Source organism: Antrostomus carolinensis, unplaced genomic scaffold, assembly GCF_000700745.2.
Source record: "Antrostomus carolinensis isolate BGI_N321 unplaced genomic scaffold, ASM70074v2 scaffold2847, whole genome shotgun sequence".
Lineage (NCBI taxonomy): Eukaryota > Metazoa > Chordata > Aves > Caprimulgiformes > Caprimulgidae > Antrostomus > Antrostomus carolinensis.
Genome location: NW_010325149.1, coordinates 10,489 through 30,948, shown reverse-complemented (window position 1 = coordinate 30,948; position 20,460 = coordinate 10,489). Strand labels below are relative to the sequence as shown.

Sequence of the window (20,460 nt, the reverse complement as noted above, 5' to 3'; positions counted from 1 at the left end):
ATTTGATAATAAGTATTGCAAGAAGTGATCTGAGATAATTTCTTTGAGTTTCATGCGTCTTTGAAAACTTTCTTTAATATAAAATTACAAATTTATGTGGAAATATATAACATACTTTGTGAAAAGGGTCTTGCATCTCATATTGCATTAACTTCTAAAAGTCCAGATTTCATGATGTTAAACACTCATGTTAAACAGGCCAGTACTTCATATTTATCCTACAGACATTCTTTGTATGAGTTACATTGCTGGATTACTACAGTGTAAGTCCAGGTTTTCCCCCAATATATTTCCAGTTTACTGCAGTCTGAAAGACTTGACTTTTCTTTTTTTTCTTCTGTGTAGACTGAAAACGATGAAAATGGCCAAGCAGACAATTTTTCAATGGACCCTCAGCTGGAGAGACAGGTGGAGACAATTCGAAATCTTGTGGACTCCTACATGTCTATTATCAACAAATGTATCCGAGATTTGATACCAAAAACAATCATGCATCTTATGATCAATAATGTAAGTAATGGGCAGGGCTCTAAATTTTTTTAACATCTCTCTGTCAAATCTCTTATGCTGATATAAACACACCTCTTGAATATAGCAGCAACACCAGCATGTACTCAAGAGCAGAACATGCTCCCGTGAATGCCACACTCGTAGACAAAATATTCCATGAAGTTCTGCAGCCTTCTGAAAGGCTGGCATTCTGCCTTGAGTGCTTACTCCAAAATGCTAGATTGAATTAATTTACATCTTAATCAGAATATAATTTATTATTTAAAGGTAAATAAGGGAAATTTTAAAATTATTTTTCTGACTTGATTTTGATATAACAGGAAAAGGGAGTTGGGAGCTCCATCTAGATGGTCTGTGAGAGCAGCAGAGCAGAGTTGTGGTTCCTTGATTTTCAATCTGTAGCCCTTTGTCATGGCTTCTTAAAGCAGTTCTTATTTTATTTGGATTTCTTTACATTTTCAGTTTACCATTTTCAAGGAATAAATATAGAAGCCTTGGACCCTGTTGTTATGATAAGCAGATGTGGTTATTTGATTTATTGTGCGTGTCTTTCTTAGATCTGAAGATTATTTGGTTAAAGAAATGACTTTGAGATATCATTTTTGTCCACGGTGCTGGTATCTCAGCCCCTGCTTCCTGACAGAGTTTGGAATGGACCTTGTTGAAAACTAAGCTTAATATTAGTGCCACTGCTGCCATATAAATTAACAATGGAGAGCACAACTCCTGTTAGTTATGGGTAGCACCTTTTCTCTGAGGTCATCAAACCAATCAGTTTTTGAAGTACAATATGTTATGAGGCAAATCTGTTTAGAAAGTAGCATTTCACCCAGAGGGTGGTGAGGCACTGGAACAGGTTGCCCAGAGAAGCTGTGGATGCCCCATCCCTGGAGGCATTCAATGCCAGGTTGGATGAGGCCCTGGGCAGCCTGATCTAGTGGTTGGCAGCCCTGTCCACAGCAGGGGGGTTGGAAATGGATGATCTTTAAGGTCCCTTCCAACCCAAACCATTCTGTGATTCCATGATTTACTTTTGACTCAGAGCCACCTCTAGCCTTAGTCTGATGGATTTCATTAGTCCTGTGGAATTTGTGTTGCACTTAAAAGTTAGGTGGTTGGACAGGAAATTTCAACGGGATTTCCTGGTGCGAATAATATGAGCAGAAATTTTGCATGAAGCAAGAGATATTCCATTAACGTCTTCAGGTTTAGGGGAGTCAGGCTCCAAATAATGCTCCAGTCATGGGTGAGTTTTTACAAAAGAGCATGGAAACAGTGGAACTGCCTTTTTTTTTCCTGAAATCAGCCATGTTTTTGAATTTATAAGGTGACCATGTCCCCTCTGCTCTTTCCATATCACAGCTAGCAAATTGCTCCTTCAACTTAGTGCAACTTCAGTGCCTTTTTGAAAGAGCTAGGGTTTAGTTCTCATTTCATAAACTGCAGTTTGGTGAGCAGTTCCTTTTGAAAAGTTGCAATAAATTTTCTGCCACTTATCTCCTCATGTGGAACAGTTTAAGGGTCTCTGAAGTGAGTGCTTTACTCAGAAGCAGAATACTTTAATATTTTGTACTTTCAATCTCATCAGCTGTTAGATTGGTAAAGTCTGCCATGCTGGCTGACCATGGCACAGAGAAGCAACATACATACAACATTGTCTACCTTTCCATTGAACCATAGTCCATAGCTGTGTTTGGGCTTGCTAGTGAGCTAAGACCTACACACCGAGAATTTAAATTTGTGGCAAAGAATCAAAATGTTTTCAAGGACTGTGAAAAGCGAGACTAGAAACATTAATGTGCTTGTTTCTATGCAGCATAGGCAGTAAAATACCATATTAAAAACAATAGCTAAAATATCAATTTTTAAAAATCAATACTATTAAAAAGAGAAAGAAATGCTTGAATTAAGACTGCTGAGCCACACCAAAAGGTTGTGGAAAGACCTGGAAAGCAGTGGAGCTATGGTGGAAAGTGGGTCCTTTTAAGTAGTGTGTGTGTTCGCTGGAGTCTTCAGAAGTCCAACCCATCCACCAGGAGTTAAATGAAAACACCTTCCATCCCTCTTAATGAGCATATTCCATACTTTCTGCTGCCCCATCATATTACCTCCAAAACTCTGGAAACAAACTGATCCCAAGGAGTTTGTTTCCATGACAATTGTAAGCTCTCAAGTCCTCCTAGAACTTCCATTCCACTTTGTGGGCCTGTAAATGAGCACTTACAGTTCAAGAGAAGTATCAGATTCAAACTCAGTGTACAGAAAATAATTAGATGCTGTCCCTAAGCATATTTTGAGGCCTAAGCCTAGATTGTTGGATTCCAAATGCATCCCTTATTCTTCCCTTAGGGTGGATGTTGATTACCTTAAAAGAAAATGCATTTACCACACAGAACTGCATTGAGTTACCATTAGCAATTCAAACACGCACAAACACAACACACATTTCGGAAGTTGTGTTTCATGGTGTCTACGTATCACAGATTATGCAAGAGGGGTGGTCTTACGGTAGACAGTGTATACTGCTAATATTAATCTCAGCTGAGTAGAAAAACTCCAAAGTACTTGTCACTACCAAACTTAAGGTTAAGGAATGGATTGTGTTTGCATTTGAGGCGGTGATGTACGTTGTAGTCTGCCTGCTGATGAAGTTGCAAGCCTATCTTACCCCACTTTGGAGTGACGGGGCAGGCTTTGTGGCACTGGCGTTTCAGATGCTTCCTATGGTTCAGATTTGGCCATGGGTCTGATGTCTGTGAAGGAAAATGTTGTAAACCATTCCTGTGAGTCTTTCTGTTTTCTAGAAAGTAGCAAAGGCATGAGTAAGTGTCACTTTCCCTTCCTTTTCCAAGCTGGAGAAAGTGGCTATTGTGGAAGATCTTCCTCTGTCTAGTGCAGTACATCTGTTTGCAGAAGGAAGGAGGTTGATCCAAGAACCATCCCTAACACAGCAGTCCTCCCCTTCCAGAAGAGTTCAGGGAGTTGCTTGAGTCTCCTGCTAGTGGCAGGCAGGGATCTCTCATGATAATTGTCACAGGCTGATTTTTTTCAAACAGATACTTGTGGTTTAACAATGCTTTTACAATCAGCTCTGGCCTTAATCTAATTTTAGGACTACTTCTTCTTTTTTTGAAGTGATGCCATTAAAATGCTCATTTCATGGAGTTGAATGTGATGCTGTTTAACTATGATATCTGTTTTTAATGTGGAGCTTTTGGCAATCATGAGGAAAGTAGTGTACTCTGGCTCTTGATCAGTACCATCTACTGGAAAACAGCATGAGACTCATGGAAAATTTTTGCAGGCTTTGCTAAGAATTTGTGCATCTCCTGTCATACGTGAATGGGAAATGACAGTCAAGCCCAGGCAATATGGTTTTGTTTCTCTATAAGATCTGTCCTGGCCTTCTTTTCATGGCGAGGTGACCATAAAGGGTCCCATGCAGTTCGACTGCTCTCACTGACCTCATGTGAACAAAAGTTTTACCTTGGTCTAACTCTCAGGATTTAAATCAACATTGCTAAACGAGCACAAACCCATATGCAAACAGAGCTCAGGTTTATGTAATCAGAATCTTGGGAATGTATTATTGTTAGAATCTCCAGCTCAAAAAAGCTTTATAGAGCAAAAAGCCAGATGAGAAATAGATCAGAACGGCAACCAAAGTCTCAAATGCAAGGATTTAGTAGGTCAGCAGTTGGTCTATTTACCACAGTCTTATTTAATCAGAGTACCTCTAGCTTTTTATCTCTCCTAATGTAGCCCAGGTTTCTATAACCAAGGCAGGCATAGCAGGAAATCAGTATAGTAAATTAGATTACTTGGAGACTTCTCCCTTCAGTTTGAATGTGTGTGGATGGGATATTTAGAACCTGACAAAGTTTTTGGAGATGAAAGACACTGCCTACAGTAGGGTAAATTGTTACTGAGAAAATAAGTGACAGAGATGCTATAAAACCTGAAAATTCTCATTCCCGGAGGAATTTAGTATCTGATGGTTTTGCAAATGATGGCCATTTACCTCTCAGCCCTTTAGAACTGGACCAAAATGCCAGCTGACTCCTGGGAGCTGTTGGGAAGCCTGTTTGAAATGAACTGTAAACATCAGTGTCACCTTAGAGACATAGATCACTGTTAACTCCAACCATGTCCAGTGTTTCAAAGACAGACTGAAAAAAGTGCATTGTGGAGTGACTGCACACCATCTTATCTTCACGTGTGGATTCTTGTCTCAGAATGTGGCTTTGTAATTGTGTTAAGCCCATCTGCATGCGGGCAGCTGCTGGAAGGGCCAGTTGTCCTTTTCCAGCTGCTCTGCCCAGCTGTGTGTGCCAGCCTTTCCTTGGGCCACAGCTGGACCTCAGGCTGCTGCACTGTCAGCTACATCCGAGTTCAGCATTTTTTATCCCCTGATCTGACGTAACCAAAACTGCATGACCAGTAGAATTGATGTAAATAAAGCAGTAGGAGAAATGGATTAATTTTAAATATGTCTGTCTCCTGGTTCTGTGGATCTCTTCACTGTTCTTCACCATTGTATTTTCAATAGTTTTTTGTTTGTTTATTTGTTTGGTGAGGGGTTTTTGGTTTGGTTTTTTTTGGTCTGATGAAATAGGTGAAAGAATTTATCAACGCAGAGCTCCTGGCTCACTTGTATTCTTCTGAGGACCAAAACACTCTAATGGAGGAGTCGGCTGAACAGGCGCAGAGGCGAGATGAAATGCTCCGTATGTACCAGGCACTAAAGGAAGCCCTTGCCATCATCGGCGATATCAGCACTAGCACTGTCTCCACCCCTGCACCCCCTCCTGTAGATGACTCGTGGCTTCAGCACGCCCGCAGGTAAGGATCCTCTTCTTGCAATCTGTATTGTAATCTGTATTGCAATTAAATTTAGGACAGGCAGACATTGTCAGTATCAGCAGCTCCCACCCTACCTGTCTTTTTGGGCAGAAACTCCTCCAGGTCTTTAATGATGTTTGTGAGGGAAATCACAACGTTTTCCCCACATATACATGTTCTGTGGATATGTATGTGAACACCAGACAGGATATTTGCCTTGTACAAGACCATCCAGTGGCTTTATCGCTTGTCTGATGCTTCAGATAGCAGCCACTTCTGTCACCCCAGTTGTGTATCCAAATGGCCTCTTCTTGCAAGCTGTTATAAAACTTCAGCGCATCAGGCTCCATGTCCTAGAAAACCCACTTAACAGACCATCATTAGAACTCTCAATATTAAAACCTATTAGATTTACCTCTTTTATTGTATGTTTCCTTCTATCATAAGGCATTCTATCTGTGGGAAAGGCAAGTGTGAGACTTAAATAGATGTGATGCTCTGACACTGACAGCAAAGGAAAATGCCAAGGAAAAAAACTGTCTTAGACATAAAAAAGGGGTTTATTTTTGTTTAAAAATTAAAAAATAATAACATAAAAAATAAAAACCGAAACAAAACAAAAACCACAAAACCTCACCTTACTGAACTTCTTACATCTCTGATATTTCAACAGATCACCTCCTCCAAGTCCCTCAACTCAGAGGAGGCCTACATTAAACAATCCCCCAACCAGACCTTTATCTGGCCGAGGACCAGCTCCTGCAATCCCATCTCCAGGTCCCCAGTCAGGGGCTCCCCCAGTCCCATTCCGCCCAGGACCATTGCCTCCATTTCCAAGTGGTGGTGAAGCCCTTGGAGGACCTCCCCAGGTTCCCTCTCGGCCAACCCGGGCTCCTCCCAGCGTCCCAAGGTAAGATGTCTAATTTTCCTGGTGGTGGGCATGGTTCTCTCCCTCTAGCATAACAGACAGATTCTGCACTGCGTCAGGAAGTCGAGAACCGTTGCTGTATAAGTCTTGTAACAAAGCAAAATTGGGCAGTCCCGGCAGAGAGTCAAAGGTCTTTTGAGGAACAAATTTTAGCACAAATATGACTTTTTGAAAAGAAATAAAACTTTTTCATTAAGAAAACCCCAACATTCCAGTCAGTCAATTTGAAGACACCAGATTTTCTTACATTAAGAACCCCTGTTCTTGTTGTGTTGTACCCACTTTGGGGTTCACAGAGAGAGGTCATCTACCCCTCCACCAGGAGAGGGGTAGGGGTGCAGCTCCTCACTTCTGCCATTCTGATTCCTCACCAGAGGAATTATTGGCTCTTCTGGGAGAGAACAAGAACAAACCTCATAGGACCAGTGGAGCAAACTGATAGGAGTCTGATTCTTATTCCACAAGGCAAGTAGTTTACAGCCAGTTGAAAAGAGTCTGTAGTTGTCTAAAAGTGTAGATCAAACGGTACAAAACAATAAGTTAAGGAACAAGATTTTCAGCACCGCATCGTCTCCTTTCCTTCCCAAAGCTTTGCATTTATCAGTACTTCTTAAAGAAGCTTTGCATATTTTATAATTTTGTGTTTTGCTTTTAACTGCTATTTTATATAAGTTATATGAATAAAATGTCCTTAATATTTATTTTCACAATGACATAATACACATAATCACTCATATATGTATATATATGAAAGCCTCTGATTCCGAGGGCTTCGATAACTTCCTAAATTATGAGAAGCATGAGCAGATCAAGCAGTGTTGGAACAAAGGGGTTTCTCCATTTTTAATAAATTAACTGTTACATTAAAATTAGTCACAGTTTGAAAAAAACTGCCAGTTATAGAAACAAAAAGAAAATGTGCACATTTTCGTTTTTAGAAATGGTAATTGAGAAGAGAACATTTGGAGAAAAACTTTATTTTAAATAGGTGATATCTGTTGTAGCTGTCAGTAACTTAAATTTGAGGCTCAGTGTTTCTAATATAATTACACTTTATAATATGAAGACTAAATAAATGAAGTATATCAAAGGAATGAAGTATTTTTATATATTTGCTATGAAAAGGGCGTTGTTGCATCAGTGCCCAACCATGAAATGCACTTTTAGCGGATATCCCGTAGCTTTGCAGTAGGACCACTGGGGAGAACTTTCTGGGTACTAAACTTGGTGCTGAAAGGGAAGTTGTCCAAGCAGGGCCCTCTCACTGGGAGAGCCTGGGGCTGAGCTGAAGAGTACTGGCCCCAGTGTTTCTCCTGTGCCATCAGAGGATAAATCCCATAGTAGACACAGAAACGAGGTCCAGTGTGTTGTCAGTTGTACTACTGGAGAGAACCATCGCTCCCTGGCTTCTCTCACCTTGCCTTGCACATGAGCATGTCTCCTTTGTCCTGCCTGGCTGTGATGTGCATGAACGCTCCTTTCCTGAGGTGTCTTGCCAAGAGCATGTCTGATGATAATCTTTTTGATGCTAAAGTGATAAGTGGGATGGAGACCAGAAAGGAGTTTTCTAGCACATAAAAGACACTTGGGTAAGCAGCTCATGAACAACTCAATTTGTGACTGCCCCGGTGGCATGTGAAGCAGTGGCTGATAAAGGAGGTCAGTGTTTTTCAAATGCTGTAGCTGGATATATAATTGAATGTATGACTGCCTGACATTTTTGTGGAAAAAATATCTGCAATACACATCTTCTGGACTGGATCCTAGATGTCTTTTTTGGAGCTTTGAAAGCCTCAGACATAAAAAAAAAATTTCAGCTGCTTAAGAATGAAGGAAGGGTTTGCCATTTTGCTGAAACTTCAGGTTTCTCCTGCTGACTAAACTCCGAGAGAGGAAATCCCAGGGAAGGGGCTGCAAGGGAAATCACCTGAGGGGGACAGTGTGGCCAGCTCCTGCGCCTATTAAACATTTCTTTTGAGCCCCGGAATTTCTGCTACGCTTGGTCTGGTTTTAATAACAGCCTTCGCAGGATCATAGGAAATTGACTCAGAAAATGGGTCTGAGATATTAAAAGGGGAAAAAAAAATAGTTTTGAGGAAGAGTTCTTGTGGAAACTTGAGCTTTCTCTGTGACTTATTTTTCAACTGGGGCTCTGTGCTCTGACTGCTTTACCACCATTTTCTGCACTGTTTCCTTGAAGTGTCAGGATCTTTCATATCTAGGGAAATAGTTTAGCTTCCTGAGAAGAAAGCTGTGTTTTTAAAGTTCATCCAGCTTTCCAAAGGAGCTTTTTGTTGCAGCTCCCATCACTGTCACATGGAGCTGAAAATCCTGACGTGCCAAAGAAATACAAGCTTTCTGTTTTCTCCTCTTCTGCCTTAAGATAAAAAGATCATTTCCAGGGGTAAGATTTGGATTGTCCTTTTCGAATGAACGGCTGAGCACACATTTGGTTTGGAGAACTGGCCACCTTATAGTGAGATACAAGCCCTGCCTTTAAAAAAACCACTTTTTTCCTCAATTTTATTAGCATTTAATCAAAGGAATTGTACAGAAATTGTGAGCTCTCGGCATTTTCTCACTGTTTGTCGCTTACTGTACAGGGAAAGGAAAAGGGTTAGGGGAGCAGGAAATAATTTTCTTCCTTGCTTCACTCTGATTCTAAAGCTGGTTTGGGTTATGTGCTCTGAATATTTCTGTAAGGAAACAGAAACTATTTGCATGATACATGCCTCTTTTAATTAATCCCACTTGAGGTGGGTGGATCTCTCCCAGCAAAAGCCTGTGAGTAAAGGCCCCTGGCTTTAAGGGCTTGATGCCAAAGCATATATGATTTGTGAAATATTCCCCGCTGCCAGAATTTAGATTATTCCCCTTCTCTCTTAAAAGGCTGCAGTAGTATTTTGAAAGAAAATGCAGCTGTGCACTCGCCTTGGTAAGATGGCTTTAACCAGGCACTAGAGCCACTTTAGTTTACCATGATGTGTGCTTGCCTGCCTCTTTGGAAAGCCTGATCTTGACCAATTTTAGTTCTACTGTGGATGCTTTGATTTATGGCTTTTAAATGCCCTGAATGGGAATGTCAGCTTTGCCACAAGGAAAACAATTGAATTGGAAATGTTTGTCTCCTGGCAGCAGAGCCCATGGTGTTAGTGGGGGTGGGAGGGTGCTCCCCTTTTCTCTCTGTGTCCTGCTCTACAATGCTACTGTGGATTCATGAAGGCTTTCCCAATGAAGTACAGGAGATCGTTAGCCACTTTGCCATTAAAACATACATGATCCTGCATGATGTTAACCCTGGGACCTGGTTAAACAGGTCTTGAAGGGCTGGGCTGTCTCCTCAAGCAAACAGGAACATAAATGCTCTGAAGCATGTGTCTCACCCTCAGGCATGCTGGTGCTCAGTCCTTGGGGGCTGAGGATGGTCTTTATAAGTGAGAAACAGTTATTTTTCTATTCTCAAGGGGGGAGAAGAATTCACATCATGCTGTTCATGAACATGTTCCTACCACCTCTTTCAACTGTGTACCTACAATTTATTCAGCCCACAGCCAGCCAGCATGGAAGAGGTGATGGCTGCTATGCAGCTACATTTTATTATGCCACTGAGGCTAATTACATGACCTGTTGTGTTTGTAACTAATCTACACTGTAAGTCATCATTACATATTTCTGCCAACCCAACACAAAAAAGTACTTATACTTGACAGTAAATACAGTTAGAAAATTACAGACAAAGTCAGAAATGCTGCAGAAAGCATCACTGCCTGATGTATCCTGGTCCACAGACTCTGTACTCAGCTCTTCGATTGCCAAATATCAACCATTAAGTAAGTTTTCTGTGATGGATTTTTATGGATTAGAGTTCTTTGTAAAGATTTAATGTAACATCTAACTCCGTGCATTGAATGGTAAAGGGATCCCTTGCAAAAATTGCACGTGATCCTCTGATTAAAATCTGTCTTAGTGCATAGGCATAGAGGCCAGAAAAGTTATCCTGCCTTAGCTTGGGAATCTTCCCTCTTCTGAAAGTTTTACCTTGCGGCCTTAAAAGCTTTCTAGTGTATTTTTTAATGGAATATGAATAATAATCAAATAGCCATTGCATCCAGCCTTGCCAGCAGGATGAGTAAGTGCCCACCTCAAAGCATTTGCATGCTGAGATGGATTATCTCAATCTGAACAACCAAGTAGGAGAGCACAGCTCTGTCCAGCAGTAGCATTTGTCCTCTGAATGGATCTTCAGTGAAGGTTATATTCAAAAAGTATAATCAGCAATTAGGAGTGTTTCATGCAAGCAAAGAGACAAAAGTGTTATCTGAAGAAATTTCAAAATCCTGCTAAATTTAAGGGGAAAAAGAAAGCCACAGAATAACTAATTTAATTCTTCATTTCATGTCTGTGATCCAAAGAATATACAGTTACATGGGTGATGCAAAGCTAGAGCCCATCACGGGAGGGGATACTGCTCTTCTGTAGTCAGGATGTTTCCATTTCTGCCTGTCTAAGGGCCCCAAAATCACAAGACTTATGGGAGTTATTCATTCTGTGATTTCTGCTCTGGGGGAAGACACCACTGTCTAATTTGTTACCCATTTAATTTACATTTCTTGTTGTAATGCACACTGAGTAATATGCTCCTTTTGCTGCTGGCTGCTTTGAGCAGGAGACTCCGTTTATTTTCCCTTATCTCTTAGGAAGGAGCTCTGCTTTCTCCCCTCCTCCACTGGCTCCTTCATCACTATTTTGTTTTCTCTTTCTTCTACCCTTCCCTTGTTGTCCCTTTCTTAACCATCCTGTTTTCTTCCTCTTTCACCTTCTCCCTTCACTTGGTTTCCTGCTCGGTACATTTGTCTCCCTTCTCCATGTATTCACTCCTTTCCTTCTCACCGTCTTGTCTTGGTTTTTTTCCAACTCATCCTGTCTCTGACACCTTTGTAAATCTGTCTCCTGCTCCTTGCATTTTTGTCTTCTTTTAAAGTTTTTCCATCCAGTTTTCAAACCATAAAATGCAATATTTGGCAATCTTTCATAACAGCAGCCTGGTGTCAGTGCCTGGGACAACCATTAGAATCTCTAGGTCCACAGCTTAAGGTAGTCATACTGCCATGTGCTAAATCAGTTGAGGAATACTGGTCATCTTACCTGGGGTCATCTTGCAGCTTCAGTCTTAACAGAAGCAAGGAAAGAAGTAGCATTCTGAAAGATGATAAATATTGGAGGGATTTGCCAGAAAGCAGGTCACATCAGGTTTTAAAAACATGTAAAAAATCACAATACAACAACTCTTGTGGTTTCGTTATAATTCTGCAATACTGATCTTAAAAGAACTTTAGAATGGCATTTGCACAGAACTTATTCTTCAGCTGCCTGAACTGTAATGCCATGAGGGATACAGGAGGGTCTCCACTTCTGCTTCAGGAGCTTCACTGATTGCTGTCCCTAAGAGGATGGCTTTCTTCTAGACTAACGAGAGGATTTTCTTCACTACCTTCCTTCACATACCTATCCTCCACATGACTGTCCTGAAGATCAAGTAAATCAGAGTTCATGGGATGTCAGACATTGCAGCCTAGGTCCTGTATCTGCTGGCACTGACTCTAACTCCCATCAGCATCTCCTTTCATCAGCCAGAGGCAGGCTCTCCATATCTTCAGTGGTCTAGAAATTTTCTGAAAGACAATACACTATGACAGTTGAACAAATGTATTTGAAGAGTCACTTGATTTACACAGGGCTTAGGTTTGATCTTATTCGTTGTGTCTCAGGTACTTTTGATCATCTTTAGTATTGTTCCTGAGCTACTTGCTCCTGCATTATTCAACAAAAACCTGTTTTTAAAAAAGGTGAACTAGGAGAGATCTGTTTTATTGGGACTGTTGCAAGTTACTTTCAAAGTTTAGCAAAGTGGATCACTCTGGGAAATGGCTCATCATTACTCTTAATGTAGACCATGTGATGGGGAAGGCTAAGTAAAAATTATGGAAGAGAAGAAGACAGAAAAGGAATGAACCTGAAAAGAGTCAAAAGAAGTGATTCTGGATAAAGATGATGATGTGAATGCAATCCTCAAACACAGCTGAAGCCTGCTTTGGGAGTGTCAGCTGGTGAACTGAATTAATAAGTAATTTATTCTGTTAGGTATTTTCAGTAAAGGCTTTTTTTTTTTCTTCTTCCTTAGCCTTTTCTCTCTCAAGATACTGTTAGTAGAAGGAAGTGGCTTTTATTTTTAGCATCTCTCAACTTGAAAAAGGAGAATCAAACAGTAGCAAACATTGTTTGCCAGAAATACAAGAACCTGAAGATGTGTTTTGTCCCCAGTAACTGTTTAATCTCAAAGTAGTTTAATAACAGGGTGTTAAGCAGAAAATTTCTTGCCTTGTCTGAGTGGGCAGAATAACAGTGCATTTCTAGCGTTCCTTATGCTAGAAGAGAAAACAATGACAGTAAATAGAGAGAAAACAGTGATGATGTGAACCTCCTGAACCTATAGGCATCTTGAAAGGCTCTCTCTGAAACTCTTCTGTCTCTTGCAAGCTGTATTGGATCATTAGTGAATGAGGGCACTCAATGGCTACATTAACAACAGTGACACTGATAATCATGTTAGTCGTCATCATGGACAAGAAGAGGTGCAACTCCAGCTGGAGGTGACAACCAGGATGTTTGTTCCCTTTCTCGCACCAAGGTAAGTAAAGAAGACAGAAACAAAAAGGCAGAGGAAGGTCAAAGGTGAGTAGGAAGGGAGAACAGAGTGGGCAGAAGTAGATGTGATGTTCAAAGACAGGGTACGTGATTCGCGTTGATGCCAAACAGTACAGCTGAACACAGACCAGCAGGCAAGACTTGAGCTACTATGCAAAGGTAAGATGTTCCTCCTGCTGATTTTGTGGCCCTTCCGTTGTCATCTTCTGCTGTGGACAGAGGAATGTAGAGCAATATTGTGAATGTATCACTCAACACTCCTAACTTTCTTCTTCCACAGACAGTTTTGATAATCTTGACCATCCTGACAGAGGGTTTCTGAAGGGCTGGGACAGTCCTCCACTAACGTGTTGCACGCTTGCTTACTTGACATGTTCCCTGCTGAAGGGCAAACAAGACCTCATAGTTTGTTAAGATAATAGTCTTTCTTGGTTTTGCTCCATTGGATTAATTTTTTTGTTTATTCAAGCTGAGTTTTCCATATGACACATTAATTCCCTGAAATGAATAATTTGAAAATGCAACACCCACATAAACATACAAATATGTATGTGATAGATGTTAATTTACGGTGATCATATAGAAAATGTAGCTTGAGTTGCAAATAATAAATTAATCTGGTGGAGCATCATATTTTGGACCTCTTGGCCTCTGAAGGGAGTATCTGTATTAAGTTAAATCACACACAGGGGAACCTCAGTGACCCTAATGCTTTGGAACAGTATTAACATTTGAATTAATGGAGATTTACATTGCTGCAGTGTAGTGGTGGGTAGTGGAAGGAAACATTCTTCCCATTTGCTCTTTTGTTTCTTTCACTTAAAAGAAATAGACTTTAGATAAAACAGCATCATCTAAAAACTTCAACTTGCTTATACTTAACACAAAACTTCTTCCATTGACAGAATATAGTGCAGCTGGATCATTTGAAATAGTGAGGTTCAGCTGTATGTATATATATGTATGTGCACATATCTGGCAGTACAGTCACAACACACCCTCTATGCATTCGTGGAGCCCAGTTACATATGTGTTCAGCTGGAGAGCTACTTCAGACCTGGCATGTGTCCTCAAACACTGCGCTGTGTGCCTCAGGGCTTCTGTTCCTGACATGCCCTCTGATAGCAATCCTGTGGGCATGCTAACAAGAGACATTTAATGTCAAAATGACGTTTTTCAGTACAGAAACAAATCTAAGAAATTTCCACTTTCTTGGACCACTATGTTGGGGTAAGGGACCATCTCAGACAGATACTCCCCATCTACTTTTTCCTTTCATCACTACTGAGTGCTGTTTCTCATTTCTTCCATAATCACCATCATCTCCTGATTCTTCTCTGTGATTCCTGCTTTACTCCTCTTAATGTTATCATCCTTTTACTGCTTTTTCTACTTCCTTATGACCTGTGTCACTAGTATCAAATGCCTTTCCCCCTATTGGTTTTCCTACTTCTACTGAATATCTTTTCTCCCAAGCTGATGTTTGGGAGACTCTGCAGTAGCCATGCTGCATCTGCTGTAGGCCAGAAGGAGTTTTAAGTATGCATAGACTGTAGACTAACTAATTACCTAGCCTACCAACCATGGCTTGACTCTGTTCTTCAACCGTGATGGCTACAGTAGTTTCACCTCTGCTTTGGATTTTCTTCCAAATCCAGAGGCTGATGGAGGTCATATAAAGGTACCATTTTGAGAGTTATATAGGTTGATGTAAGAACTGGGAGAACTATAGGCTAATCTGTGTAGGTCTCTCAGGATCTTACTGAAACAAAGAAAACAGTATAAAAATAAAATCAGTCAAGGCATTATAACTGTCCCAAGAACAAGCGAGCTACTCGGTCTCTCTAAATAAGCACCCAAACAAGAAACTCTTTCATCCCCTTACTGTGTGCCTCACATCCAGGTTTGTATTGTCACCTAAAATAAAATCTGCCTGCAGTCAGACTTGAAGCTGCTTAGGGATTTAGTTTAAATATTTTCTCATTAAATTCTGCAGAGACAATGTCACGTATTGGGGTACTCTGAGAGGGCTGCATTCTAGGGAAACCAAGATCGTGGAAAAGGGAGAGAAAAATCGACTTTTGTTTACAATTTCAGATCTATAGGACGTATTCTAAAACATAGTTATGTGCATGCCTTCTACAAGTGTTCTCCAGTGGTCACAAGCAAACAAGAATGTAAAATGTAAGTGGAAATGAAAGCCTTTTATTTAGAAGCGCGTTAGCTGTGCTCCGAGAAGAGAAGCCATCTTCTCCGAGTGGGGCCTCCCCTGGTAATTACAGCCATGCTTTACTGAAAGCATATTTTGTGGACTCTGTGTGGGGAGCGATAGCACTTCTCAAAAGGCAAATGCTTGAAGAGCTCCCATATGTTTCTGATCGAATTTTAAGTCTAGACTTGCTTTATTTAGTTTCTTTTGCTCTGCATTTGCTTAGCTAAAGCTTTTAGGAGTTCTTTTAAAACTGGAAGAATAGGGTGTGCTGCTTAGGTTAAAAATAAATGTAAAACTTTTCCTTTTTTTAAAAAAGTTTTTGCATGGGGGTAAGAGTTATCCTCCGTTCAAAACCCCACTGAGCTCTTCAAAGGAGGAGTCTCTGTAGCAACATCAGGGAGTTATTAAATACATACTTAGTCCAAAATTTTCATTGGTAAATTCTTTATGTCTGCTTAATGTGTGCTAGTTAGAAGAACTGATTCTTTCTGCAGACTCGTTTACTCAACCCTGGGGACCTATGATCCCCTGCCCCTTTAGCACTAACTTTTACAAACACTATTTCCCCTTTTTTTTTCCTTAAAAAAAAAAAAAAAAAAAAGAAAGAAAGAAAAAAAGAAAAAAAGAAAAAACACAACAGCCGGAGCAGCCCGTTAAAGGGGCCAGGCAGCAGGACTCGGCCCCAGAATTTGCAAACCCAGCTGAAATGTTGGAGACAATAACCAAATTGCAATTACTGCAGCAGTGACATTTTTATAAGCCGGAGCTTTCTATGAATCGGGAGCCGCCTTTCGGGGCCTGGGAACAGCTCAGCGCTGCAAACGCACCCCCGGGCTGGCGGGGTCGGTCCGATAACGCAGAGAAAGCGCGGTCCACGCCGTCTCTACCGCTATCATCTTCCGGCCTCAGACTAAACATTTAATTGGGCTTAGTCACATATTTCCTCAGTGACATGGCAGCTGGTGGGGAGCAGGGATCTGGGGGAGGTTGTTTTTCTGCGGTGTCCCCTCGCTGCTGTCCACGGGCGGGCTGGAGCTCCCCCTGCCGCTCTGCGCTCCGGGTTTCTACCCCTTTGCTCGGCTTTTCTCCACATTTGGAGGGTCTGGCAGCGCTCATTTATGTAACCTTTGCTCTGAAAGCGAGCGTGCTGAAATAGCACAAGGCTTCCCTCGGACCTGTGTTTCTCAGAACAGGGAGGAAGGTGGGACTGTGTTTGCAAGGAGCAGCATGGTGACGGTTGCCGGCTATTATCTCATGGTGTTGGTTTGGGTGCCCAGACCCCTGCACCCTCCACCCCGGGGGGCACTTGCACTTCCAGCCACTGCTCCAGGCGTAAAGGAGGTGGAGGGGCAAGAGACCTGCAGGTTGGCTGCTTCTTCTGGGGAAAAAAAAGATCTGACTCCTACTCCCAGTGTAAAAATTGTCACGTAATGACTTGTCACCTTGACAGGGAAATCTAGTGACGGGCAATTTCTGGGCTTGTCGTTTCCCTCACTTTGATTTGAGCTTCAGCTCATGTTAACTGTGTGCTGGTGGCTAATGAAGCTGAGGTCTCTTCCCCGAGCTGAACCCCTGTGCTGTGCTCTGCCCCTGGACTTTGCAGCACAGCCCCTCTTCCTGCGTTACCGGCACAGGGAACCAGAGACTGCCCAGGAGACTGTCAGTGGTGGGACTAGAGGTGTTTTTGCAGGTCTTTTCCCAAGTGCTGCCTTTTCCCAAACATCTGACACTCCTCTGGAAGGCACCTCTGATTTCTGGGGTGCAGTTCCCACTCCCCTAATCATGGTTGAGGAGCTGGAAGGAAGCCCCATGAAACTGCAGGGGAGCAAAGCAGCACCATCGCAGGGGCAGAGGAGAGGGGCTGGAGCTGAGGAGAGATCTGCCTGTTCCTCACTTACATCCCCGCCTGTACTCGTTGGGAAGACACACGCAAGGGTATGTATGCAGAGCATGCCGGAGACAGGCGTGTGTCTCCACTGGGAGGTGTTCATAGTGTGAAGTGGTGGGGGAGAGCAAGGCCGAGGGTCCCTGGCTGAGCAGAGCTGCTGGTCAGGCAGTGCCGCGGGGCAGCAAGGCTGGCACGGCTCTGCCCAGCATGTGGGGCGAGGGGAGAGGCTGGGGGTGGCACCGGCTCCTCCTCGGAGAGGGCCCCTTGGGGCTGTCAGCTGCTCCTTGAAGTGGTACTCTGAAGTGGAAAGGAGAGCTTGCTGGGGTATTTCTCTGTTCAGGGCTGGAGTGGGTTTGAATGAAAATTAAAAATTATGGTCAAGGTGCACTAACAGCTCTGGTTCAAGGAGAAAATGGGGCTGAAACCTGATTTTGGTTCAGGTTTGGTTTGACTGAATTATACCCAGGAAACCCTCCCACTGCGCACTCCAGTTTCTGATCCTGCTGGGCAAAATAGCAATTGGACTAAATTACATTATTTTAATCCAGCCTGCTGCATTCAACCTGGTATTAAAATGCATGCTTGGCCTTGTATCTTTTAAATCTGATATGAAGACAGCTGTATGCATTTTCCCTTGTTTGTAAATTGTATACACATGATACGATGTTTTAAGTAAGCGCTAAACAATGCAATGTGAAGCATTTCAACAAAGGAATAATTTAATGCAACCCAGCAGAAATGCAGAGCCTTAGAAGTGGTTCTTTATGAAACTACAAATTTTGGAAATGGGTCCAAAAGACCTACACTGGAGCAACACAAGAAACAATAGTTAACACAGTAACTTTTTTTTCTGTAACAAAAATACACCATGAAGAAATTATATTTTGCCTATTTTTTTAGCTTGTTGATTTACTTGAATGCTTCAGTTGGCATATTTTGTATTTGTTGCATGTTAGGGATTAAAATTCTCGTTTCTTCACCAAAAGAGAATATTGTCGTACAAGATGCCCTTGGAGCCAGGCAAGACTTTTTTTGTCAAGTGTAAATTTGTCTCATATATTATGTTCCAGTTCAAAGAAGATTAACACATTGTTACATTCTTTTCATCTTCTATTTAGCTTTAAGGGAGTGAGACACGTTTCCTTTGTAATCTTCTTCAGAGACAGGAACTGTTCCTGCTTTGGCAGGTGGAGGACAGCGTTAGAGAGGGCTGTAGGGTTTGTCTTGGCCATTAATGAAGTCTGCTGAAGCTGGATGGGAACTGCAGAGCCCTCGGCTCCCTGTGGTCCTCAGACCCCAGGTTCATGCCTCTCTCAGAGCAGCCATATGCTGTTGTGGTGATCTGGGCTGGGTTAAGGAATAAAGAGAGCTGGTACTTCCCATTAAAGAAAATGGGGAGCAAATACACTGTGTAAGAGATGGAATAATTGCAGCAACACAATCCTGCTGGAGGGTGCTGGATAGCGAGCTAAGGGAGCAGGCTGGCTCTGAGAAATGGTCTTTTAGGTATGTATGAACAGCACACTGCAGTGCTGGGCAGAACTGTCTGAGCTCCTGCAGGCACTGGAGGCCACGCAGGTATTGTGCTCTCAGATTCTGCCCAGGCTTCGCTCAGCAGTGGCGTGTTTTAGCCCAAGGGCAATGGAGTATTGACAAAATACTCTTTGTAACTAAGCTGATGGAGTTATCTCCACACAGCACTGATATGAACCGTGTATCCTAAATACAGGTGAAAATATAAAAGGCAATTAGGCAGCTACCAAAGAGAATCTGTCTAAACTCACTGCCTACCCCAGGTGGAACGTGCTCAGGGATTGTACTGCTGCTAATTCTTTCACTGTGGTCTCTTATCAGATGATGATACAGCCCAAATTGAAATGCAGGGGTTTGCAGCACACAGAAGCCTGTGCTGAATCAACCATTTGAAATAGGGGAATAAAGACCCTTCAGCCCTCCCAAGAAATCTTGGACTCCCTTAGCAGTTACTGAGGTTGATAGAGGAATGCATTAGTGGTAAATTAGTGGATCCAGAAGCCATAGCCACAGCTAGCATTTTCACAACTGGCTATTGATGTAAAGCTTGACATTTGTGCCTCAAATTCAAGCACATTGTCGTGGCTCCAGTTGGCCCAACTGTGCAAGAAGCTGCAGGTTTTTCTGCTTCTGCAACCAGTGGCTGAAGTTGCTACAGGCTGTCTTCCCGAATCCAGCTGACCACTTTGAAACATGCCTGTAAGTCCACTCTGTGGCTATTCTGGCTGGGACTGACCCCTGAGAAAACAGGATGATGGTTTCCATGGCACAAGAAGGTAACTGTGTTCAGAGAATACTCAGGCTGTGGACCAGAGAGATGCGTGAGAAGGCTAAGGCATGGTACGCATGTAGCAAACCCATCACTTCCTTATTGTGGATGCTTAGGGCTGCCGTGCTTCAGTGTACGTGGAAATAAGGTGGTTGTGTTTAGGAGCATGTGCATGTTTGTGTAGGGACAGCAAGAGGTGCCAGGTTTGTTCTCAGTGTTTGTGCTTATTGTTTCTTCTCTCTTTCTCTCCAGTCGAAGACCACCCCCTTCACCTACTCGACCCACTGTAATTCGTCCGTTAGATTCATCCCTGTTAGACTAAAAGAAGTTTCTGGCATGTCATTCATTGTTAACCAAATATGTGGAAGCAAATCGCTTGGTAACTGTTGCAATAACCAATGTATAGTCGCATGTATGGACATCTATGGGCAAGTAACCAATTTTACCAATATACTCTCTGTCCATTCTGCATTGTTTATGAGGTCTTAAATGTTTTGGGAAGATCTGTGCTGCCTTGACTTCTCCTTTTGCAATAGCTGATGTTAGCTAACTTACTGACACTTGTCTTCACCCAGGCAACTGTGCTCACAGTCCTGTACAGCAAATGGAGGGCTTGACTTTGTGTGTGTTTGTGCACGTGTTGATTTGATCTGCTTCTTTTTTTCCTCTTGTCTGAAAGGAATCTTGCTTTTATTTGTACCTTTCAGGTTTTCTGTCATTTGGAATTACACAGTTATGACCATTTTCTCTTCTAATGGCTAAACCGGGCAAAGAAAAGCAGTGTGGTTTCTTACCAAGCTCTTCTGAAGGCCCCACACTCCCATGTCTCTCTTGCAAGAAGCTTGCTGGATGGCTGATTTTCCTGTAATTTCTCCTTATCAGAAGTTCAGTTTTTAAGGAATGTTGTTAAACAAGAAGGGTGTGTACGGGACAATGTGAGTTTTACTTTATTTCCACATTGGCAGCTAACATGCAGAGTTGGTTGGGCAGTTGGTAAGGACCAGGCTGCAGGGCCCCAACTTGCAGGGCTCAGTGTGGAGCTGTCTCATCCTGCAGCAAGGATGTGAAAGAGC

General features: G+C 42.2%; 1 protein-coding gene across 1 annotated transcript in view; it reads left to right on the top strand.

The window, feature by feature from the left end:
- Positions 1 to 20,460, top strand: part of LOC104527393 (dynamin-3) — a gene marked incomplete at both ends in the record, with an annotated part of 141,373 nt that overhangs the window by 117,483 nt on the left and 3,430 nt on the right. Inside the window, 5 exon segments of the mRNA XM_010171109.2 lie at positions 346 to 510; positions 5,126 to 5,352; positions 6,026 to 6,262; positions 15,534 to 15,542; positions 16,704 to 16,729. Coding sequence (XP_010169411.2) covers positions 346 to 510; positions 5,126 to 5,352; positions 6,026 to 6,262; positions 15,534 to 15,542; positions 16,704 to 16,729 — 664 coding nt within the window.